We start from the raw sequence: 27,134 nt of genomic DNA, 5'->3' as shown, positions 1-27,134 counted from the left end.
CTGTCAGCATTTTTGGCTAGAGCAGAATACTAGATAGATTTAAATAATTTTCAAGGAATATTCTGTGATAAATCATGGCATATGTGTAAGGTGGGGATTGAATGGGAAAGAAAATAGAGGAAAATGTACAATAATCTGACTAAGATTAAAATTAAATTCATAGAAATGCAATAATTTCTTAGATTTAGAATAAATGTGAACAAGAAAAAAAAGCTTAAGAGTTACAGTACTTGAAAACTGTTAATTACAGACATATAGCAGTGACTCAATAAACAATGCAAATTATCATGGACTTTTGGCCAAGATTTTATAAAAACTCTTTTAGGCTAATTGCAGAAGTCAATTTGATTTTTTTTAAAGGGCACCCATGTATAATAGGATATGTTTTTTAAAAGAATGCGTATCTACATGGGCATATATGCAGAGAATAATGCCAGAAAGGATGTGTACCCATGTTAAGTGTCATCTCAGTAGGATTATTGCAAGTGAGTTTTTCCATACTTTTCTCTAGATTCTGAATTTTTTTTTTTCAACGAACATGTTATTTCTTTTTAACCAGAAAGAAATATATAGCAATTTTGGTAAAGAGAAGACAATGTGATATATAAATCTTTTTTTTCCATTGAGAAAGCTATGATACAGGCATAAATAAAATGCTCAGTGCATAATAGTTTTGATAGCTAAAACATAGTACTGATGTAGGAAAACAGAGCCATTAGTGGAAAAGACAATGTAACCAAGTAAATATATTTAGCATATGTTAATATGGCATTTTAAATCACAGAAAAAAGAATAAATTGTTCAATAAATGGTACTAGGACAAAGGAACAGTCATGTGGAAAAATTAAGCTATACCTCTACATCATACTTCATGGCAGAATAAATTGTAGAATCATTAAACACATATTTTTGATATAAAATCACAGAAATATAAGAGGAAAATAAGAAGAAGCTTTCCCCCTAATCCTGGGAAGGACAGGCTTTTCTAAGCATGAGCTCACAGGCCGAAACCATAAAGCAAAACTACCATAAGTAAACTGAAAGACAAACAACAAACTGGGAAAAATATTTGCAACAAATGAAAGACAAATGGTATCATCCTCACTTAATTTTATAATAAATAAATAGTTCTTATAAATCAATAAGAAAAAGATAAACATTGCAGTAGAAAAACGGGCAAAGGATATGAAAGGCAATTTACAAAAGATGATAACGTAAAGCCGACCCCTGGGCCTATCACGTGCCCGTCAATGTGCTAAGTGCTATGGACTTTTTCTGCGTGATCTCATTAAATCTTCCCAACAAAACTCTGAAGTAGGTTCTCTTAAATATGCCCGTTTTCAGATGAAAACACTAAGATTCAGAGAGGTTCAACAGCTTGTCAAGTTTAACATCTAAGCTCTTAGTGTGCTCTACTGCCTCATCTATCATCAAAGAAACTAAAATAAAAGCAAGACACCAAACTGGCAGAGATGAAAAAGACTGCCTTCCTGAATTCTCCTTTTACCATTTTTTTCTTTTTTCTTTCTTAATCAGAAAAAAAAAGCTAATTACTTTTTGATAAAGAAATAAACTAATGAATGAGAGAATGTAATTCATGGTCAGTTTTTAGAGAAGGAAAAGTAGCATTCAAAAGAAGAGTGGGACTAAAGATCTTTGCTAAAAAAAATGCTCCAGTGAGATTCTTTATAAAAAATCAGGCTTTTCTATACAGAAACATAAGAGTAGAATAGGAAAGACATAAAGAATAACAATCTTCTATGATCTTAAATTACGTATTAAGGAAAAGGGCCACAGATATCATGCAGGATTATAAAAAGTTGAGTTCAAACACTAGGGCTCATAAAGAAATTAGAAATTCTACTGACTGTTCAGCCTTCAAATATATATCTAGAATCCAGTTTCTTCTTACTATCTCCACTGCCCTCACCACCTCTCACCTTTCTTACTGTCAAAGTCTTTCAACTGGTCGCCTGGCTTCTACCTATGGCCTAGTCTCTACACAGCCATCAGAGACATCCTCTATCCTTTAAATATGCTCCTCACGTACCTGGCTGACCATCTTTGCCACTACTTTCTCCTTTGGTCACTCCACTCCAGCTACACGGGTTTTCTTAAAGTTCCTTGAATGTACTCCATCTGTTCCTGCTTCAGAGCCTTTGAACTAGCTTTCTCTCTGCCTATAATGCTCTTCCTCCAGATTTATGCATGGCTCACTCCTTACCCTTCAAGTTTTTGTCCAAATGCCATCTCCTCAATGATGTCTACCCTTGCCCGAGGTCTCCCAATCACCCCTTACTTGCTCTATTTTCTTCCATAGCACTTAGTACCTCCTACCATACTACACAATTCCCTTATTTACTCTGTTTATTGTCTATCTTCCCCTAGAATGTAAGTTCCAATAAGACAGGGGTTTTTGGCCAGTTTTTTTCACTGATGTATTCCCAGTGTCCAGAATAGTCTCTGGAACATAGAAGGATTTCAATAGTATTTTAAAATACTACTTAATCAAAGATTTTAATGTAAAATACATACACATATAAACACAAATGGAAACCAGTGAATTGGAATAAATAAATAATATCACATATCAACATATAATTATATATTAATAAATAATATATAACTACATATTATTTATATATTATACCAGCATATAATATATAATAATATACAATTGAATATATTAATGTAATAATATATTAATTATGTAACATAATTAATATATTGGTTATAAGATGATCAATATAATTATTACATATTAATCATATAATTATATTAATATATAACTAATTATATATTAAGAAAGATTATATTATCTATATATTAAATCATATTTATATATCAATAAACTTAACAAAATTTTGGATGCTGTCTCAAGCATAAGGCCATGAGACAGTGTGAAAGAATATAAGAAGCTCACATAACTTGATTTTTTTAAAACATAAGATTTAACTAGATTAATAAACCATAAGTATAATCAGAAATGTCATTAAAGAGAACCTAGACAAAATATCAAGTTCAACCTTACTATTAATCAATTAAATAAAAATGACAATTATTTTAAAATCAAATACATAAGTTAAAAATAAATGAATATACTGATATTGAATACTGGCCTGGGGACCGTACATGTGTGTGCTTTCCTATGCTGCTGGGAGAAATGCAGTGACAGAAGAGCCCTTTGAAAATAATTTGGCAATATCCTTTGACCTAGATAGAATTCAACTTCTAAAAATACATCTCAAATCAATAATCTTAAAGGTAGGAAAAAGCTTGTAAACAAAGATATTCGTCATTTTAAAAAAAGGCAAACAAATTCACTGCCTGATGAAAGGGAAATGGTTAAGTAAATTATGGTAAATCTAACTGATGGTACAGTACACAGCTAGTAAATATGTATTTATAAAAATTAAGTAGAAATGTAGAAATATTTATTACAGAGTTAGGCCAAATAAATGCAGGAGAGAATAGAATATGTTCAGTATGATTAAAATTTAAAACCCCAAATCAAACATGCATACAAATGTGTATATATGTGTGTGTGTGTGTGTATGTACACACACACACACACACACATATATACACACACACCTGTACACAGGACTAAGACTGCAAAAAGTTCCAAAATGTTAGGTTTATTTTTTGGCACTAATGGTCTATTGGTGATTAATTATTTTTTTTTATCTTTTGCATTTTCTATCAGAAGAAATATTCCAGGACCAACAACATCAGCATCTCCTGGGAAGTTTTTAGAAATGCAAATTCTCTGATCTCACCTCAAACTTAACCAAGAGTGGGGCCCAGTAATCTGTGTTTTAACAACCTCTTCAAGCCATTCTGAAGCACATTAAATTTGAGAACCAATGCATTACAGCAAAACAAAACATAAAGATGATGAAGTGCTAAAAATAATATCTAATACAATCCTACAAAAGGCTAAGAACAGCTTTACAAAAATATTAACTTACCATTCATCTGTAAAGTTCAGTTTTATTGTGCTTGTAGTTGTTCCTTCTGTGCTGTAGTGCAAACTTAAAACTGGTTCACCTGTCCCTGGTTTGGGGCTCAGCTTTTCATTATTGTTATCTGAAAATTGTGTTTAAAACATTTGAAAAAGTCTCTGAAACCAATAAAAAGATGACATTTCCTAAAATTTATAAAACTTAAATTAGGTTGTCCTTGTCATAATTCTTTCTCACATCTGTTATGGTTCTCACTTAAAGTTCAAAAGCAAGTGTTATAGAAACACTATTTCAAAGTGGCATTGCATCAAATTCTAGCTTTGTGTACATGACTCCCTTTGATTCAGATGGAAAATTACACACATTTGAGAACCATATTTAGTCATTAGGAAATCAAAGAATATTAACAAGCAATGAAATATGTTAAAAATTGGTACTTTCATTTAATGGAATGGTCGTTATTTTATTCTTTAGTTGCTAGAGCATCAAGAATAGCTAACATTAGCTCCTTCAGAAACACTGAGAAGATGCTGGGGCTCTGAAAGAAGTGGTTCAGTGAAAATTTTGCAACAACTGAAGGTTATCAAATTCTTTCTGTTCTTTCAAAATCATAGATTTATAATCTAGAAAGGGAGTAGAGCCTGCACTCTATTGGGAGGGGAGGAAAAGAAAATGATGTGCTTTTGATATTTATAAAACTCTTCTTGCTACAAGGCCATATGTTTTAGTATATTTCCTCTTCCTCTCCTGACTAATCTTGCAAGGAATTTGTTTTCTAAATTATGGAAATGGTAATTTCACCTTAAGAGTCTACAGGGGATGTCCATGATATATATCTATCTCAACATATTATCTTCGTAAATAGCAAATAAAATCAAGAAATCCGACAGAAATTGATAAAGGCCACTCCAAAATCATCCTTTCCCGCATGTCCCCGTCTCCCCCCAGCAAGAGTACATGGGTATTCAAAGACAAAATAAAATAGAGCTTTAAAATTTTTTCTTTTTATGATTAACAGTTTGGGGAAACATTAACATACAGAGAAAATACAAACTGCTATATATAATCAAACGTAACATTTCTGCCAGTTGCCTGCAGAAAGAATATGCTTCTGTGATATAATTGTTTTCTTGATACCCGTTCAAGAACTGATGTAACAGTACTAAAAATAAGCCTTCTGCCTTCGAAAATAACAACAAAGGCAGTAACAACTTCATAAAACCAAAATTACTCAGGTTTTTTGGTTATTAGGTTCACTTTATATTGCAATGAAGGACTTGTATTTTTTTGCATCCCTCTTGAAGACACTGGAGCACTTATTAAAAGAGAATCGGACAGAACCTCTGCTCTAACTTTTATCCTGTGAGAGGGCAATTAACAAGACCTCAAATACAGAACTGCAGTAGAAAGGGAAAAGGATTCTGTCCAAGAGATGAGAAGTCAAGCTGATAACAAACTCAGGACTATCAGTTCTTAGGCCTTCAATTCTAACTCACGAGAGATCCTCTCCTATGATATTAATTGGTATTTGAAAATAAAAGCGTCAATGAATTATAAAGCTGGCCTCCCAAATGGTAAAAACACTTTGGTTCCTGTACTATTCTTGTTATGACTATGTCATTGATATAAACAGCTGCTGGAAATAAATTAACAAGCCATTACACAACTTTCAAAGATTCGGTATCACATTCAGTGTTTTACAAGAGGTATTTTATCAAACGTCATTCCGATAAAATAACTGAATTAACAGACATTTAGCTTACATAAAATTATCAAGAATGGGACTTTTAAAACATCTGTCCTACCCTTGACCATCTTTAAAAAATTTGCTGTTAGTCATATGTCCACACATAGTTTTCCCTTATTCTTAATTATGTTGTTGAAATTTCTGTCCCCACTCCTACCAAAATCATGGTCATCTTTAGGCACCTAGAACTGATGAGGACAGACAGCTGAAAGACTGAGAATGATCCAGGAAACCAAGAGGCAGAGCTGGGGCTCGTTCTTTCATTATCTCTCACAGCACTTTATAAAGTGCTTTGCTATTTATTTATTTTTTTAAAGTAAAGAAGGAATAGAAAACAAAAGCAGGTATAAGAGAATAGGACAGAATTTCTTACATCCACCTCAGTTACAGAAGCAGAAGTTTTAAAAAGCCATTTAAATGCTATTTCAAAATTTTCTCTTTTGAGTAAAATTAAAGAGACAGAGACTTGAATGCTGTAATTATAGGAATATAATGAACAAAGAGCTGTTTGGAGGTCAAACTGGTGTAGAAAATATCTTATTTAAATGTATACAACACCCCCTTCCCAGAAAACAAGAAGCTTCCTGAGATGATCAATGTTAATTAAAACCTTCTTCCTTATGGTATCTACTACAAAGTTATTATTTAATCTCTCATGAATATAATCTACATATTGTAAATCATGTAAAACATAGTGGTACTCATTTAATTTATAAAATGACTATAGTTGACAGAATTTCTATATTCAGGTTGTTAATGAACTCACCAGCCCTGGGTAAAACTGGCCCATCGTTGTATAAACAGAATGCACTCTTCTGTTAGCTACACAAACTTCAGACCCGAGTCTAGTTCATTCCTTGAAGACTGCACATAGATAATGACCGCCTCTGGCAGAAACACCACACAATGCAGAACTGAGGCATTAATGAGAATATCTATCCAAAGTTTAGGGTTCATCTCCTGGTTAGTTCCAGCCTACTCTTCCTACTTTAATACTCCTTTTCTTGATCACATACATCCTGTCACGTTGAGTTTTCTCAGAAATGTAGATTCCTGGCTTATTAGTGAATTAATTCACATTTTTTTCTGATAAAATACATATTTTAAGCTAGAAATGTCTAAGAAAAATCAACTTTAAAAAACTAAAAAATTAAATGTTTCATTTTTACTGTAGTTGAAAAAAATACTTGTAACCATTTAGATTTTCCTTAACTTGCTCTATTTATTAGAAGCTGGATGAGCAAACACAATCTAAAAACTGTATTATTCAAAGCCTTACTTACACAATACCCAGAAATTTATAACTAAGATATTTCTTGCTTAACAGTAGAAGTTTTAATTTAAGAGCCTTCAGGGTTAGAACTTCACCTAAACAAATGACTTTATATAAAAGCACCATCATAGTAGTAACTAAAATTTATTTGGCATTACTATGTCCTAGGAGATCTATGTATCCTTGTTTAAAACCTTTGTAGCATATAGCCCCATGTCCATTTTACGGATGATGAAACTGGTGATTCTGAGCTAGATTTTTTTACTCTAGGCATCTAGGCTTCCTTCTATGTGAAGTTCCTACTTGCTATACTGTCTTCGAAATAACTTGAATACGAAGTGGAAAATAATTGCTTAAATAAATATTTCAGTTAAGAAATATCAATTGGTGGTGTTATTTCTCAGAAATGTCTAATTCATATCAGCAATATTAATGTAACTGATAAAAGTTCTGGTAGCCCAAATTGTCACTTTGGCCCCAGAGTAGTGGAAAACTACACTGTATCTTCTTGCAGGGCCCTTTAGAGATTGAACTATTTCTCCTTTCTCTAAAAACATTATAGGAGAATAAAATTAATTAAATTCTGGTGCTCTCAGCACAAGGGCAGTGTAGTGGGGGAAAATCGCTTTTAATTTATTCAACACTGCTAAAGTTTTAAGATTAAGAACCAAATTTAAAAGGTCCTCTCTAGATTTGGTATAAGACCCCTTTCAGGTTAGTGTACTGACTCAGGAAGAAACTTCAGAATGGTCTGGAATATAATTTGAAAGGAACTTCTCTGAACTTTAATCAGATACTTTCTGAGCCTTTCACATATGAACCACAAATACATTTTTCTTTTTGGTAATGCATATGTACTCGAACCATTTAATCTGTGCACTGACATTATGAAATTATAATCATTTTTGGTTCTAAAAAAAGATGCTCAAAGACATACAAAAAATTAAGTGTGCTAACAGTAGTACAAAATACACTATCTTGGCAACTAGGTTTGCATATCATCTAAATACTGATATGGATGTTTTTTGGACTTCTAGCTAGGATATCCCTGGAGACCTATCCTATATGTAAATTTAAAGTATAATCAAAATGAAGATAATGAATGAGGATATGGCCACAATAATTTGTTTGGAATCACTCTGCCCAACATCTTTTCTGCCACTGGGACACTATCATAACTGTATAATCATACACTAATCACCCATAATAGCTTAGGTAAACTGGAGATAACTTAGAAATAGTATATTCTTTACTGAAAGTATTTTCTATTATGCAATGACCTTATTGAGACTTCTCATTCCATTACGTCAAAAGTTTAAAAAAAATTAAATCTAAAAAGAAACTTTGTCTCTCTGAATTCTCTGAAAAAATGTAGACACATCAATGATAGGGTTCAACTATCTTCCCAAATTTTGCTCCCCAACTTACTTAGCTTACACAGAAGAAAAGGCAAATTTCTCAAATATTGTTTCTAGAACAATGAAAAACTTCCATTTTTATAGGTCAGAAATATGTAACTTTTCTGCAGACCTCAGACTACTGAATACCCAGTTCTTCCAATCATTTGTATAAGAAGGCGATTCTGATTCAAAGTGGGGAAACTATCTCTAGGAGTAGATTCTTCACAGAAAACCCCTCTCTACCAAACACACGACTGCAAGACATGACATTTAATTCTAAAAATTAGTGTTCTCACTAGTGTAATCTAACTTTATAAACTATGTTATGAAAGCCAAAACCAAACAAAGCACAAGTTTAATACTGGTATTTCTTCGTAAATCCCGCCTATAAAATCTTTTGGAAATAATATTCTGTTCAAATTTTCTTCCTGGCAATCAAAACTCAACCTTTATGTCAATTATACTAATTTTAATCCAAGAACTTTTTTCATCACATAACATAGACACGTAAATTGAACTTAAGCATGGGTTGGGGATACATATAGATTCAGACTGTGCCTGGTTTCATATTCCCAGTGACATTTAGAATTTATGGGTTGAAATGTAGTTGTCACTTCACTGAATGCGACCTAGGCTCTCTTTCACCTGCTGCAGACCTGTAAGTCTTATAGCTCTCTATGCATAAAAGTCCCTATTCCTCTTTCCCATTCAGTCTTGAGGGAGAACAGACAGGAAGAAAACAGGTAAAGATGCCCACCCCATGTGGCACATAAGCCCTGCCAAAATCCTTATCCAGTATCTCTCTTTTTGTAACTGATTCCCCAGGTATGTTATCTTTTTAAAAAATCAAACCTGTCTGTCATATAGTAAACAGATAAATATGTTAAAATGTCCTTCCAAATAAAAATGAACAAACGAGGTAGACAGCTTCAGAGAACACCCTTTAACCACTTTCCCCTCCAGCAACTGTCCTCCTTGCTTATTGTTTTGAAATGCTTTTCTTACTTCTCATCTCCCATTTCTCCATCTCCTGCTCTACTGTGGCCTCTGTCTCTATCAGCCTGTGAAACTGCTCTCACTAATTTTATCAATCTCCTCCACATTAATTTAGTGGAGAATTTCTGGAAACTATTTATTTGACCTTTCGGCAGCACTCACATACACAGTTCTCCTGTATTTGAGACTTTCTCCTCTCTTAATCTCATGACATTGTACTGGTCTACTTTACCTGTGACCTCTGTGGTTGCTCCTTCATCTCCTTTACCAGCTCTCCTCTAGCAAAATCTTCAATTTGGGAATTTTTCTGATTTTCTTTGAGATGTTTTAGATATTGTACTTCCTCCCCTCATTTTTTATACTCATCCTTGTCAATTTCATCTACTTTTATGGTCTCAATTACCATCTATATGCAGAAAATTTCCAATTTATTTCTCTAGCTCTGACACCTTTCTTTTATTTTAAAAGATTTTTCTCTCTCCCTCTTTTTTTTTTTTTTTAAGTAGGCTCCAGGCCCAACATAGGGCTTGAACTCATGACCTTGAGCGGCACCCCTGACATCTTTTCTAAGCTTCATATCCATACGATCCACAGCCCAACAGACTTTTCCACATGGGTGTCTCACACAGATAACTCAAAATCAACATATTCAAAACCAAGCCTGTGATTCCTATCTCCTTTTATGCATCCCATACTTTACTCCTTTTCCAGGGTTACCTATTTAAGAAAGTATCCACCCACTTAACTGTGCTCAATCAAAACTTGGGAGTCACCCCTGCAGCAGCTAGAAATGGCATCTGTTAATCTCCACCAGTAACTCCCCCAAACCACCACAAATCTGTGAAGACACCAGCTTGCCATTACTAAACCACTTCTATATAGAAATTCTGGAGTTGTTACTGCAGTTTATACTCTGGACTCCTCCTTAATCCCTTGCCTCATTTGACTATAATCAAAGCCTGTTTACTCTATATGCTAGATACTTCTTGAATCTCTTCATTCTCTTGCCATACTTCTATCAGCAGGTCAAAATCTTTATTACCACGGGCGCCTGGGTGGCTCAGATGGTTAAGCTTCTGCCTTCGGCTCAGGTCATGATCCCGGGGTCCTGGGATCCAGTCCCGCATTGGGCTCCCTGCTCAGCAGGGAGCCTGCTTCCCCCTCTGCCTCTCTCTCTCTCTCTCATGAATAAATAAATAAAATCTTAAAAAAAAAAATCTTTATTACCAGGAGAACTTCCTAAGTGATTTGGTCTCTCGTCAACTCACCATAATCTACTCAGAATAAAGCAGATCAGGCCATTCTCTATTTTAAATACTTCCTTAGCTTCCTACTGTTCTTAAAATCCAAAACCTTAAACTGTCCCAAAGGTCCTTCTCAATCTGGGCTCCACCTATCTCTTGAAGCTACACGCACACTCCAGCCACACTTGGATTCTCACGGTCATGCTAACGTGATTATCTCAGAGCCTCTCCACATGCTATTCATGCTTCCCTGCACTCACGCCCCTTCACCTAATTTACTCATACTCATCTTTCAGACCTCAGCTTAAATGTCTCATCCTCATGGATGCCTCACTTGGCCTCCCCTAACCAGAAGAGACGAAGACTCACTTATATGTTTCCCAATGAACCTTGTTATTTCCTCTTTTATAACACTCATCACACTTTATATATATATATATATATATATATATATATACTTTTTTTTTTTTTTTTTTTACCATCTGTCTCTACTGTTAGATGAGGCAAAGCATAGCGGTTATGATCACAGATGGCAGAGCCAGGCTTGGGTTTGAACCACACGTATAACACTTATAGTATGTGACCTCAGGCAAGTTTCTTTTTTCTTATTTGACAGAGAGAGAGTGAGCACAAGCAGGGAGAGCAGCAGGCAGAGGGAGAAGCAGGCTCCCCGCCGAGCAGGGAGCCCGATTCAGGACTCGATCCCAGGACCCTGGGATCATGACCTGAGCTGAAGGCAGACGCTTAACCGACTGAGCCACCCAGGCTCCCTCAGGCAAGTTTCTTAACCTCTCTTTGCCCCAGTTTCCTCATCTGGAAAATGAGAATAACAGTCCTACTGTATAAGGTTGTGGTGTGGATTAGGTAAATTAACATGAAGAAATTGCTCAAAGTAATGTTTGGCACAAAGACTATGCACTGTAAGTGTCTCCGCTATTATTATTATGGTTAATCAACTCTTATTGTTATTATTAACACTGTTAGTGTTAATCAACACTATGTTCCAAGCACAGGGAGCATTAGCTTTATTCATTCATGCATCCTAGTGTTGAACCCAGTACTTGCCACAGGTAAAAATAGATAATATGAGTTGAATTAATAACAGAGACATACAAATATGGCTCCATCACTTATTTCTCTTGTCCTTACATATTTCTTGGGAGTCTTGGTTTCTTCATCAGTAAAATGAGGATATTACTACTCATCATATTAGAACAAATGAGATAATGCATGTAAAATTCTTAACACAATGCCAGCCACACACTAAAAACTCAATAAATGCCAGTTATTTTTATCATACACAATTCAGAGTTAGAACACAATTTAACTGGATATATAGACAGATACTGATTTGGTTAAGATGAGAGTGAATACACGCAATAAAAATGAAATAGGGTTTAACCTCCAAAAGATCAACTACATCACTAATGGGAAGAATCCAGACTTGGTAGTTGGGGAAAGGAGGACTAGTTGCTCCGTTCTGAGCAATGAAGTAATAATTAGTTCTAAGTAATATAAAAAATCGAGAATGAAGTCTAACTTCACTAACTTATTTTTTCTCTAGAATTTAAGATACAGTATTTACAGATATATTCCAGTATGATGAATACTGAATTTATACTTCCCATTAACAGAACAGGCTTCAATAATTAGATATTTATTTAATAAAAATCGGAATTGTCAAAGTACACTTAATGGTGATCTAAAATATTGCTTGAGGTGATATTGTCAAGATATTACTAAAATGAAATTTTAATTTGGTGATCTTAGGGGAATGCACACTTAATGTATGACAGGCCCAACTTTCCCATTTCCCATCTACCCTAGTGGAGTTAGTAAGAGCTGTTTCACTGGTTCCTGGTAAACCAAAAGCTTCATTCTCTAAATTAACATTTTATCAACATCAAAGGAAGCCTGCTTTTGTACAATATATACAGTGGAGAGTTAACATTTATATTTCTAAGGCTACAAATTAGAGTGTCTGACAGATACACAATTGCCCATAGGCATAAGTTTCAAATGTAATAGCATTATCAACTCCCACTTAATGATTATCACTGTAATGAATATAGACAACTAGCTTTAGTCATGGCCAAAATTTAAAACTCAGGCACAATGATTTTCTTATACCCTGTCAAAAATTTAAAGTTCAGGTCATAGGTTTCTTTTGTTGTTGTTTTAATAGGGGAAAATCGCTGACCTAAGTATTTTTAACAGGAAAAAAAATGTGTTTGTTTTCATAATATAAATGGGCACGAGAAATATATGCCAGAAGAGGATTATTTCCCTTATAATATGGTAGGCCTAACATAGAGATCTAAATAAAAAGAAACACCAGAACTACTCATTAAAACACTGTTCAAACTAAACAAAATGCAGGACAGATACCAGTGTGCTTACTCAAAAGGAGTTTCTAATTAGCATGGAAAGGCTGTCAATGTGTGTTCGCAAAGCCCTGTATTTGCAGAATATTGGAAAGTATTTTACAACAGGATAAAAACAATGTGCATGTTGTGCACTTATTTCCTTGACTGTTTCTTTAAAAAGTATTTTGATAAAAGAAATTAACTATTGCTTGCATTTATGACTCTGAAGGTTTAGACTAAATACATGTTTATCAAATGTTGTGCTTTTGTCAAAAATGCAAGATAAACAAAAGTGACTGCAATCAACTAATTCAGTAACATGTATATAAACATTGAAAGAAAACAACTTTTCAGTGAAGCAAGTCCATTACAATTTTTAAAAAATTCTTTTTTAAAGATTTTATTTTTAAGTAACCTCTACACCCAATGTGGGACTCGAACTTACAACCCCTAGATCAAGAGTCGTGTGCTCTACCGACTGAGCCAGCCAGGCGCCCCAATTTTTAATTAATTAGTAATATTTTTATCCCCAATAAAGAAACCTATAAACTACTATGGGAAATTAAACAACATGTCAAAGTACCAGAGGACTTGTGAGATGAACAAGGTCAGGTAAAATAAAACTGAATTATCAACTTAAAAAATCTAAGTGTCTCTTTACAAGTATGAATAAGAAATTTAAAATACGGTTAAACAATCCTTAGAGATATATTCAGAAAGAAAACTTATTAAATGTACTTTTCCCATTCTACAGGGTAAAATGGAGAACAAGAGTCTTGACAAAATTAAAACTTGAACTAAGAGCATTATTTGAGGACATCAACTATCCCCTATACCTTTAACTTCTTCCACAAGGAGTATTTCTTATCTGATAAACATGCTCAGTTTTGTATACACCCTCTGCTCCTGGGGATATGGCTTAGCAGAGTGATTCCTGGCTCTAACAGATGTGAGTGTGACTCCCAGGTCCTTCACTCATTGGCTGTATGACCTTGGCAAGTAGTTCATCATTCTTCTGTCTCTTACTCTTCTTATACAATCTCTAATTCAGAGAAATGTTATAATAATTAAATAACACAATGCACCAAAGCCTTAGGTTCAGTCTTTCATGTATTTAAAAAGTATTTTTAAAATAATGTATACAAATCAATGAAGAAAAGAATGTAAACTTTAAAAAAAAAAAAAAGCTGTTTTGAAACTACAACCCCCCCTCCCGGACATTACCTGTCCTCTGTCTTTTTTTTAATTGAGCTTATTGGAAGATCATCTACATACCAATATTTCCACCTTTTTAAAAAAATCTTTCTTCTCCAACCATGCTATCTGGCTTCTGCCTCCACCGTACCACCGAAATTACAAAGCCACAGCAATGGATAACCTACATATTACCAACGTCCAAAAACATCTCAGTCCTTTTCATATGACACTGTTGCTTCACATGTTGCTGCGACCATCTCCTCCTTGAACTTTCCTTTTCCCCTGATGTTGCATTCTTTCTGCCAATTTCTTTGCTTGTTCCTTTTCTGTCTCCTTAGCTAGATCCTGTTCTCTGCTTGCTCGTAGTGTAGACTCTCCCCCTTTCACTGTATCCTCTTTTCCTAGACAGTCTCATCTGCTCCCCTGGTTTCTACTACTATCGGTAAATTGATGATTCTTAATGTTTATCTCCACCTCAGGCCTCTCCAGTGACCCCCCCAGAAACATATATCCATTCAACTGTCTATAACATTTCTCCATTTGGATATCTCAAGGTATTTCAAACTCAACATATCAAGAAAATCTCATGTAACTCTCCCCCGCCCCAAACGAGCTACTTCTCCTGAAATCCCTATCTTGGTTGATGGTATCACTATTACCCATCAAGACGCCTGGATATGGTTCCCTCATTCATTTTTAACTACTCAGTCTCAAAGTGCCATCAATTCTGTCTCTTAAATATTTAAAAAATCTGTCCACCCTTCTCATTTCCCACCACTAGCTGCCTTAGCTTAGACCCCGTACCATCTCTCACCTGGACTACTGCAACAGCCCCTTACATGGTCTTGCAGTTTTCAATCAATCTTACCAACTCTTCCAATCAACTATCTATAATCCTGCCAAAATCATCTTTCCAATACATAAATCTGGTTCTGCCCAAGCTGAAATAATGTCTATGGCATCCCACTGCTTAAAGAATTCATTTAATCCCACATTTAACAGATATTTATTGTTTAATGTATAACAGATATGGTGTAAGTTAGGCACTGAGTGTAAGAGAGAATGAAAGCAATATTTAGAGGATATAGGCATCAAACAAACCCTTAAATGTATGATCACAAATTCTGACAAATGCAATGAAGGAAAACAGCAGGTCACAAAGAGAAAAAGAGGGGAGAATTATTTCAAATTAAAATGTCATATTGTTTTTGAGAAAGAAATTTCTAACTGGGATTTGATGAGTAGAAGTTGCTGTAGGGAAAAGGATTTTGGTAGAAGGAATAGCATATATAAAGCTTTTGAGAGGGAAAGAAGCATGGAGTATTAAAAGGACTAAAAGCAGACCTGTTTGTTAAGAGCTGAGTAAATGAGGGAGGGGTGGCCTGAGATAAGGCTGGAGAGACAAGGGCCAGGAGGTCATGTAGGGCTCTGTAAACCAAGGTATGGGTTTAGGTTGTTTTGAAGGGCAAGGGATACAATTGAAAAGTTTTAGGTAGATGAAGGACCTGATTAGATTTATGTTTTTAAAAGTTCACTCTGGCTATTGCTGGGGAACAGGCTATATAGCCTGAGTGGATACAAGGAGCCCAGGTAAGAGGTGATTCCGTTAGTCCAGGTGAGAAGGACAGTGGTGGGCAGTTTCTCTAATTTTTATAAAAGTTATTTTTAGGTAATACAAGCCTGGGATGTAGAAGTCCCAAGTACTTTAAAAGATGTAATCCTGCTAAACAAAAAGGCATGTAAAAAGAAAAGCTCAGGATTTAATTCACTTGGATATACTATTCACCTTTAATTTATTTCTGCTCAGAGGACTTATTACACAGTTCATTGATGATGGTCTATTACAGTGCAGCTTCTGCCAAGCCTGCTCAATATTTGCCCTCTTATAGAACGTTTCTACTGATATGACTAAAAGGCATATCATAGTTTAAGCCAGAAAAACAGAGAACCTCTTGATTTCTGCCTCCAAACAAGTCTACCCTAGTTAAGTGGCATCATCATTCACCCAGGCCTTGATCCAAAAATCTGAGAGTTATCCTTTATTCATCTCTTTCTGCCATACCCATATCATAAGTAAATTAAGTACCAACTTAAATTGAATAAAATATTCAATGTAATCAATGGAAATTATCCTATGTGATGAACAGAATATGAATCTGGCTACAAACTCTCTGGTAGTGATATACTATTTACATTCATATATCCTTACAAAAAAGATTATTTGATTAGAGAGTGGCTTTAAACAACAGTACAATATATTATGATATAACTGTACTTTACCTTAAGGGAATTATTCATCACTGTTAATACCTCTACAATAAATGTATATAGATAAAACGTGCTTAATTTCTTAGTTCTCAAATTCATTCACCAACTCATTCATCATTCATTCATTCTCAAGAACAGAAAAACCTCCAGCAACACTTGTCATCTCAGGTCTATAGAGAATAATTTAAGATCAGAAGTAATTTATTTTAAAATTAGTTTCTGAATATGTCTTCAAGAAGATAGCTAAAATTAGATCTATTTCACACTACTTCAGCAACATTTAATTTCCCAAATACTATCAGCAAATGAGTCATCCTACATGTGTAAACTTTCAACCAACTAAAGCTTATGGCCTTACGGCTGAGTTTTTTTTTTCCAATTTTTTGAAAAATATTTATAAAGTCTATTAAATGATCAGCTATCTTTTTAAATAGAGAAAAGTGAATATTATTGAAGTTATTCTTGATAACTTAACAGCAACTTTTTTTTACCCTCTGCATCACAATACATTTAGAATCGGCCAGGGAATTCTGAGGGGCAACAGTAAAGCTGTTTGCCCTACTTCTAAAAGCCTGTTTATTTAGTTCTTTATAGTCTTCCTCTTTCGATCCTTCTTTTCAGCTTCCCCTTCTTATTGTCAGAATGTCTTCCTCTACCAATCCATCTCTGTGCTGTATTTGCTCCGCTAGTAATAAAACCTGATAAATAAGTAACCTGTCTACCTCATGAGGCTATGCTCACAGCTTTCAGGTCGATTTCATTCCTCTCCTACTACAAAAAGTGCAAGTGCTAGTGGAAGCGATTTTCCCTTCTGATTGATGGCTCCAAAGCTTATCTCTGAGTTCGTAATTGTATTCCTTATAGTTAAAACTATCAGGAGTTTGACCGCTGGATAAGTGAGACATAAAACCAAGTATCATTAATAATAGCCATTTGGTAATACAGAATATTACTGTATAATATGACCTTTTCTAAATCAGCCACTAGATAATATGGTAACCTCACATTCACAATTGTACACAATTTTCTGATACCTAGAATTTTAAAAAATGGATATAGCTTATATCCACTACAATATTATTATAAAAAGGGAATTTCGAGTTGGCATATGGGACCAAACGTAGAAATTAACTTAGTTTACGTAGAAAATAATTTGAGGCCAGGGAGGACCTTTGTACACAATACCACCTAGGGTAATTTAGCCCACAAAATACTGACTATTAGACCATAATCAAAATGAAATGCTATGAAAAAGTGAGAGAGAGCTTGGTTTATGCATTGCAATAAAACTATGGATGGATGGGCATAGCGCATCTCCTGTTGCACGCACCCTGCTGCTCGTCAAGTGACATGGATCCGAGCTGTTTGTTAACCACAGAAGAAGGAGAATCTGAAACAAAAATGAGATTTCAACTTAAAAGTAAGCAGCAGAAAACTGCACAGCAATGTCATGATCAACTCTAAGCTTAAGAAACAAATGTATAAGGGTAGGGAATAGAAGTAAGTACTGGGGTATATTTCCCAAGCAGTGAGTAAGCGGGGCCATGTGCTTAAGATAGGTTATTCCACGCAAGCATTTAGCAATGTTGAGAAGTAGTTAAGAAAATATTCTTCTACTTCCATGCATACACCTTTTATCAAATTCAAATTTAGCACAGCACAAGGTACAAGGTAGATAAAATAGAACTAGAGTATCTCCTTCACTAAACAGAAGACTCCTTCCCCTTCTCAAACCCCTTTCCAGCTCCTTAAAGATGGCTTTCATTCTGGACTGGAGGATTCAAAGCATGAAATGAGATGCTCACTACACTTTGCTAGATGTTGGTTGTAGTACCCTGAGCTGAAAATAGGAGCTCAAGTGAAGATGTCAGACAAAGAAAATGGTTTATAAGAGAAAAATTCAATGAAGTAATTGCCATTACAGAAACACAGATAATTTTTAAAACTCTAAGATATGTTGTGCATATTAAAACTGTACTCTGTTGAAGGCTTAGATTTCTTTAGGGGCTTGGTGGGAAAAGAAAAAGAGAGGAAAGGAGTAGACTTAATGGTCTGAGCTTCATGCTTTCCACCCTGGCTTTAAATAGAACATTTAATTTTTTATCCTTTTTGCACTGAGTTTCTGTGTAAGAATTTGTCCTATAAATGTGTTCTATTGTTTGGAAAACACTGATATAAAGAAAGGCAGCATGATAAAATGGAAAGAGCACTGGTCTGGGGTTAGGGAGTTTTGATTCTAAACCTGGTTCTGACAATAATTAACTATGTGACATTTTTAGATCTAAGCTTCTCCTTTCTTCCTGGTCATCCTAGGGATAGGATGTACTTGCTTAGTAACCTAAGCAAGGCACTGGGGAATAGAAGGAGGTGGCTACCAAGTCCTGGCTTGGGTTCCAGTGTCCCAGTAGGGCGATATGAGAAGGGAATATGTGGATAATAAGCACAGCTCTCTCCTAAATGTAAGAATAATTCCTGGTTTCTAATATCCTGTGCTCCAGTTCTTAGCAAATATTAATAAAACAAAAACCCTGCACTTTTGGATAATCACCAGTTTCTATTCATCATGGCTTCATTCCCCCAAAAGTAGATAAAATATTTTGAATTGAGAGTGAAAAGTTTTCCAACATATCTTGGATTCTTAGCAATTTTTTATCACTTGATTGCTTCAATTTCTACATTTAAAAATCTGAATCTTGCTACTGGGACCACTCCTATCAACTTTAAATTGTCTACCTTCTGATACAACCGTTTGCTCAGAGACTTTTGTATTACTAGATTTTGATAAAGCATGATCATCATCTGAATAATAGCTTTGACTTATCCTTACTTATCACCTCTTCATCAGAACATTCAGTTCAACAAATCTGTACAACACCAAAAAAAAAGAAAGAAAGAATGATAGTATTTCAATCAGTTCCTGAATCTATCCATGCTTTACTTTCCTTTATAAGACTTCTCGTTTATCCATTTTAGAGTTAGATACAACATTCCTACCTATGTTGTTTTTTAAGAACAGATAAGTTGTCTTTATAGAAAATCAAAATTATATTCCCTACAGTAAAGAAAAACATAACAAAAATTTGAGTCACAGTAAAATAAATATTGGAAAATCCTCCTAGGAAGTGTCTTATGAAATATTTTTTGTCTCTATGTATTTGTTATACATTTCATTGTGCTCTCATTTATAATTAAGAGCCCTCAGAAAACTATCAACTCTCCAGGTAATCTTTTATTGAATATTTAATTTTTCCATAAATATTATGTAATGTACAAATCTTATAAAATAAAGTGCATCTTATTTAATTTTTTAGATAGAGTTTAGGAAAGAATATGTCTTTAAAAAACACATTGATGAAGGATCTAGAATATGTGCTCTACTCCATTTCCCCGTAAAATATCTTTCAGAAAGCACCATTACAAGGGAAAAATCAGACCATATGGTCTACTGATAATTTATTGCAAAATCCAATATGGTTGGTCCACTTATTGGAAGTGTTTAGAATTATTATTTTTAAGGTAGAGATAAACTTTAGGCAAAAATTCATTCAGTGCTGAGCTCAAGGTGTCTCAGGGCCAATTTCTATATATTTAAAAAAAAAAATTTGTGTTTTGGTCTTGAAAAAACTCTTTAGAATTTTCTAAATTTTCTCATCAGAATTTTTTCAATTGTAGACAAAATAAGTAATTATAGTCTTAAAGGTAAATAACAAGTACTTGTCAGCCAGACTTCTGGGTTCAATTCTGGCTTTTCTACTCAGTAATAATGTAATCCTGGACAAATCATTTAAGGTCTATATGTCTCAGTTTCTCCATCTGTAAAATGGGGATAATCACAGTATCTACCGCATACTGTTCTTGTGAAGACTTAATGAGATGATCCATGTAAACTACTTAGATAGCACACAGGAAAGGGTCAATTAATGTTATTATTACTAGCCTGTTTTTCAGAAACATGATATTGAATGAGAAATAATGACAGGAAGCTGTTCTGAAAACTATGGAGCATATTCCCATGCCTGAAGTACTCAGGAGTCTATCATTCACGGTAGCTAAGGACTAAAGAACTAGATCAACATCATATCTGATTTACAAACTACTTATGCTATAAACACTAAAAACAGGATCAAATGCACCCATTTGAGAAGTGCTACATGTGACTATCGTCACGGGACTGTGGGGAACTGGATGTAGTATAGAGCCTGCTTGCACAGGATCGGGTAAGTGCTGATTTTTTCCAATATGGCTCAGTTTTGAAAAGCCCTTTTTCAAAAATAATCACCAATGTTTTATACCCTCTTGGGGTATAAAAATTACTTTTTTCTTTTCCAATCAGCAAAACCGTGCCATAAAGTGAAAAAACAGTTCCTACCTGACCCTCTCTAGGCTGGCTCCATGCTCCAGTGGGGCTCTGTGGTGGTCGAGCCAGTACAGCAGACTCCACAGGGGGTTGTCACTCTGAGCAGGAGCCAGCAACCCATGACTTCGGGGGACCTGAAATGGAAAAAAAGAGTTGGGTTTAAAATCAGCAATACGCTGACTGCCTCTGCCATAGCTGTTTATGGCATTTGTCTTTACAGCTCATTCAAAACCCTGAATGCTATCAACTGTATATGGCTGGGTTATGAGTAATTTTGAGGTAGTAAGTGAAAGATACCATAATTAAGATAGTACATTATTATGTGTACTGCTCTACTTAGGAGTATAAAAATTTTATACAGTATTGTCTACCTCATCCTTATGCTATCTGTAAATCATGGCAGGCCACACTATCTAAATAAATCAATAATTGGGAAACTGAGACATAAAGCAGCCAAATGACCTGTCCAAGCTAATCTAGTCATAGGAACAGGACAAGAACTCAACCAGTCTAGTACACAAGCAGTAATCTGATGAAGGCAAATTCATCTCTTTATGGTAAAAAAAAAAAAAAAAATCACTGAAAGCCTAGAAATAAGTTATGATGTATTTTCTAAAAGCCTAAGAAAAAATGCATTTTTGTTTCTAGCTTAAAAAAAAAAAAAATTTTAAAGTAATATATTCTGACTTCAAAAAATAAAATTTTTAGAAGTTAGCTATGGTGGATCAATTTATGTCCATAATAAATAGATGATATTGTGCATAAGTTCACAATAATGCACTTAATGATATTCTTTAAGTTTAAGAACATATTTTATTCACTTAATGAAACTTAATGATATTCATTAAGTTTAAGAACATATTTTAATTGTTACTCAAATAAAAACTATCTTCCTGGTGAATTTCATAAATCTAATTCCTATTCTGTATTTTTATACTTTGTGTGTTCTGAAAAGACAAATTTTGCATTAAGCCTATTCATTTTTCCTCATATCCAAGATTTACTGAATGACAAAATATATAGATTCTATTGGTTGTTCTTTGTAACAAACTATGCATGATTTAACTTTATCTTATTTAATTACTAAATAGCGTTCCTATCACAAGTGAGGACAGAATAAAAGTAGCATTATGAAATGAACCCAGGACACGTCACAGATTAGACTTACTAGGGTCTCACATGAATGCTATGTTAAAAGCATATGATACAGAGAAAGTACTTCACCTTGTAAGTGAAGGGAGCAACATACATTGACTGTTAGCACTAAAGGACTCTACTATTGGCCATGTAGACAGTCTCAGGGGCCCCAATATGTTGTTAAAAAACAAAGTAAAGGTAACACGTTTCTCAACCTCAAAATGGGGCAAGGTGTCTACTGAACTTCAGCTTTTTTAAAGATTACCACAAATAGACTGATTACCAAAATACATACTATTTAATGAGAAGGATACTCAGAGTTGGTAAAACAGCATCTTATTTCACAGAGGCCACATAATCACTCTAAAGCTTTCTGGCTGTAAAAAAAAGAACCTGCTTCACTTTAAATTGGTAAGCTATATATGAAAGGCTGAGTCTAAAAATATTTTTCTAATGTCTACAGTGCACATTTCATTTCTTTCCTGCTAATGTAGACAGTTTTATATTTTATACTCAAACTTATTTGAATATTTGGTTTGTTACCTGTTAAATTTCAGTATTTTAAAAATATGTACATATGTAGGTGCATTTTAACTCCTTATTTGGTTTTTATGTTGCATATTTTCCATTTTGAAACACTTAAGCTAGAGTTATATATATAGCACTAAATCATAGCAAAATGTCTTATTATTAAATGTCGTGACTGTAATTTAACGAAATTCTCCAGTTAGTTTTAAGTATAGGAAAAAAATGGTCAGAGACATCTTTGCTTGGCTGATATTCCCTCTACTGAATTAAAAATCAGGTCCAGAATTTATTCCAATCACATCTGTATTACAGTTACTTAAATCTATTTTATTTCACCATGATATTATATAATGTGCTTTTGTTATCAGCACATAGTAGAACAGATATTTACAAAGTGGAGGTTGTTCAGTTCTACCAATATACAAATTTCAAGCAATTAAATCAGAATTCTCAAAGTAATTAATAAATACTCCAACTCCTCACTCCTTTGGGTGGCAAAACAAAGTAGTACATCAAAGTATCACAATTCTATTAGTATGAGAACTCAGACACACTCTAGTTCCTAATAAAGATCTGTAGCACTTACTATGTAATACCTATAGAATAGGATATATAGTACCTAATATTCATCTTGAAAGAATTAAACTGACAAATTATTTTATGCTATACCTTTCATTAATTCTATCAACAAATGTTTGTTGAGCATCATGAGCTTGCTGGCCATAAACAAACTAGGCCATTAAAATGCTCAAAGAAAAAGAGAGTGGCACCGATTATCACTGTCTTATAGAGTTTTATAGCATCAGAACAGGAACGAGAGACTGTGGGGTATTTCTGCTGCCCTATACATCAGAAAGTTGATTATGTATACAATGAATAAGTAAGCAAATACTGAAAATTTTCAAATAATTACAGAAGAGGATAATTGAGTCAGCATGCTGGTATGGCCAAACAACACTGTAATTCTAAAATCTAGTATTACTAACATTCACAGGAATACTGGTTAATTTTCAAAGGAAAAACAAAAGAAGAAGAGAGAGAACTAGGGACCACAGCATAGATATCATTTCAGCATATAAAAAATTTCAATAAAAATATCAAAGCAGGCTCTGAATTCACTAGATCATTAGAAAGTAGTTCATTAGCTATAAAAGTAATAAACATCTGCCCCCTCCCAGAAACAGGACAAATAAAATAATGGATTATTTTATATTGATCTCTCTGGCAAACACTGCCGCCAAAACAGTGTCCCTTTAGCCATGGGATGATGAACACCACCATATGCAAGAAGGGGAGGGATAAGCTGCAAGCCCCATCAGCTCTTTTTGAAGGGGAAAAGGGAAGCATCTTGTTACACAGTAGCAGTGTTAAAAAACCAACTCGACCAGCTGCTTGAGGACACTTGACATTAATAACCTGAAGGCTGAGGGTGCTGTGAAGAGCCCTCGTGAGAAGACTGATCAGAAGTGGAAGGCTGTTGCTGGGTGCGCACAGCTAGTTCTTGCTGCCGCTGCTGCTCAGCCCTCTTAAGCCTCAGTTGCTGTAGGCGCTTGCGGAGCAAAGCTATCTCAGGCCCCCTTAAAAATTCTGACACAGATAGGGAAAGAAAGGTGAAAAGATAGCAATCAATAGGAAACAGTAAGAATTTGATTATATATTAAAGAGAGAAGGATATAAATAAAAGACGTGTCTCATGGAGGAATACTAAAAACAAATTACTTATAAAAAATGACTGATCATTAAGTTAGGAGATAACCTACACACACTGACATACTCGAACGCTTCTGTTTAACTATAATGAATTATACACATATAGTTCTCTAAGAATATTTAAGTAACGAAATAGAATGAAAATAAAGTCTTCCATGACAAAACATTTTAAAATGAATATTCCTTTCTTCACTAATTTCATCTTTTTCTAACAAAATCATACTAAGGAAAATTGAAAAATATCAGTTTTCTAATCTATACACAAATTACTAGCTTCAATCATATAATAATTAAAATTATGAAAAAATTACGCATTTTTAAACAAGTCTTGGAATTTATTAATGAAGAACTCTTTAAAAAGTCAAAGTTACACATTTTTCAGCTAAAATCTCTCTTTTTATGTTGGAACTGTCATTTACTTTTTTTAAGCTAAAAATATTTACATAATCCTTAATATTTTCTTAAAGCAACAGTCATAGATAAAAGTATAAATACAACATAGAATTCTGCAGATATATTTGAGTGCCTACTATATATGAGGAATTGTTTTTGGCTCTGGGGATAAATAAAACATTGAACAAAATAGTCCCTACTCATGTGGAGATTATGTTCTGAAAGGAAGAAAGACATCAGTGAACTCACACACACACACACACACACATATGTATTATACATGTATGTGTTTCTGTCAAACAGGGACAACTGCTGTGAAGTAAACTGGACAGGTTGCGGTAAGGGGGACAGAGGTAGTGGAGGACGGGTTGCTGTTTTCTGTATGGTCATTAAAGAAGGCTTCTCTCATAAGGTGATTTTTGACAAAGACCTCAAGGACTGAGGGAGTAAACCACATGGGTATCTGAAGGAAGTGTTCCAGGTAGAGAGAAGAGCAAGTGCAAATGCTCAGAGGAGGAAGTGTGTCTGGGGGTGGGATATATATTACAGGTAATGGCAGAAGAATTTGCTGATAGTTGAGATGTAGCATGGTCCCAAAGTTTTTGGCCCACGTAACAAGAAAAGTAAGAGCTGTTATTTATTGTGACAGGGAAAAGGGAAGAACAAGTAGTAGCAGAGGGAAGAGGAGAACTAACAGATATCCCAGGGGAGACCCTGAGTAGGGACTGAATATAACAGTCTAGAATTCACTAGTAAATTGGATATCACTGGTGATGTTACTTGAAGCTACCTAGAGTGTAAGTGATAATAAAGTCATCTAAGAACTGAACTCTGGTATACTCCAATATTTAACAGGAAGAAAAATCTCTGGGTAGAGTAAGAAGGAGAAGCCATTGAGAAGGTTGGAGGACTGAGTGAGCACAATCTGTAGGCTTGGACGGAAGTATGTCAGGAAGGATGGAGGGAGCAGCTGTGTTGAATGCTGCTGATACAATGAAAAAGATACTGAGAACTAATCACTGGCTTTTGCACCTTGGAAGTCATTGCTGACCTTGACAAGAGCTGTTTCAGCAGAAATCACAGGGGCCAAAATCCAACTGGAACAGGTTCGAGAGAAAGAGGAGGTAATGAAGTAGACTTGTTGCTAATAGGAACACAGAAATTGAATGAGTTGGTGGGGAGGTTTGTTTGTTTTAGTTTGGGAGATAACACGTACATTTGTATGCTGATAGACAATGTTTAATTGAGGGAAGGAAAAAAGATGATTCATGAAATGAAGTGAGCAAATGCAAGAATGTCCTTAAGTAGGCCAAAAGAGACGAGCTGCAGTGGGTAAGAGGGTGAATTGTTTTTTGTTTTTGTTTTTTTTTTAAGATTTTATTTATTTGAGAGAGTGAAAGAGAGAGATCACAAGCAGGGGGGAGGGGTAGAGGGAGAAGCAGGCTCCCCACTGAGCAGGAAGCCTGATGAGGAACTTGATCCCAGGACCCTGGGATCATGACCTGAGCCGAAGGCAGACGCTTAACCAACTAAGCCACCCAGATGCCTGAGGAGGAACTGGTTTTAAGTAAAAACTTCATCCATTATAACCAAAGGCAAGGCAGAGATTCAACAGTTGCTGATTTGATGGTGGGAGTACAAGGAATTTTGTGTCTCTTGGTGACACTGGCAGCAAATTACACCAACTATCAAACAACTTTCAGCCTCATTTACATAGATTATAAGGGTGCAAATTTGTTTTATTGTTTCACGAATCAATCATGCCAGAGATACTAACATCTTGTTACCATGACCTCTACTTACAAAGAATTTTATTCAGTCAGTCAATTGGCAGTTAAGATTTAGCAAACAATTCAAGTATCATCATAGTCTCTCAATGCTAGTTCTTTCTAGAAAATTCTCCAGTACCAAGCAGGACAGTATTCACTAACCAATAAATAGTGATGCTCAATGCCATAGTGCCTTCTTTTTAGGTATATACATACACCTTATCTATTGACAGCATAACAGCAATGCTTTTAGCAATATAAAATAATTATTATGCACCCACAAAGTTTGTTATTTTACACTTCAAAAATTACCATGAAGAGACTACATATATGTCAAATTTTGCTAAGAAAACAGAAAAATCACAGAAAATTCACCTGACTTCATTGTTGTTCCAAACCCTCACTCTTATGTTGCCAAATGTTTTATGGGAATAGAAGAGTATCCACCTAGACCCACCAGGTGATGTAGCATATAAATAGCAGGCTCTATGGAAGTGCAAGCAGCGATGCTCTATAACTTGGAAAATCAAGATTTAGTTATGATAATGTCATGAACTATTTATTCAATGCTTCTAGTGCTTCTTAAAGAACAATTTTTTTACTTTTAAGGCTGGTTGTATGTGGCTTTGTCTCCCCTGGGTTAAAACAAAAAATGAGGCTATGCAAAGAAGTCACCACACAGCTAACTAGGAAGGGCAAATATTAAATTAAAAATTCCAACCAGACTAAGCAGACTAAACAATCAGACTAAACAACGATACTGCTAGCAGTCTCAGACATTAAA

General features: G+C 34.7%; 1 protein-coding gene across 3 annotated transcripts in view; it reads right to left on the bottom strand.

Moving 5' to 3' along the window:
• The window catches only part of DCAF6 (DDB1 and CUL4 associated factor 6), a 102,130-nt gene that overhangs the window by 35,460 nt on the left and 39,536 nt on the right, over positions 1 to 27,134 (bottom strand). The window contains exons 9-11 of one of the 3 annotated variants that reach the window (XM_032389423.1): positions 23,895 to 24,065; positions 17,787 to 17,846; positions 3,972 to 4,089 (exon numbers count right to left, since the gene is read on the bottom strand). In XM_032389423.1, the coding sequence (XP_032245314.1) occupies positions 3,972 to 4,089; positions 17,787 to 17,846; positions 23,895 to 24,065 (349 nt within the window). The remainder of the gene's footprint in view (positions 1 to 3,971; positions 4,090 to 17,786; positions 17,847 to 23,894; positions 24,066 to 27,134) is intronic. The other 2 variants (XM_032389424.1, XM_032389425.1) reach the window with 2 other exon arrangements.

This window comes from Phoca vitulina, unplaced genomic scaffold (genome assembly GCF_004348235.1).
Source record: "Phoca vitulina isolate PV1807 unplaced genomic scaffold, GSC_HSeal_1.0 scaffold54, whole genome shotgun sequence".
Lineage (NCBI taxonomy): Eukaryota > Metazoa > Chordata > Mammalia > Carnivora > Phocidae > Phoca > Phoca vitulina.
Note: the sequence above shows the minus strand (reverse complement) of the source record. Positions and strands in the feature narration are given on the sequence as shown.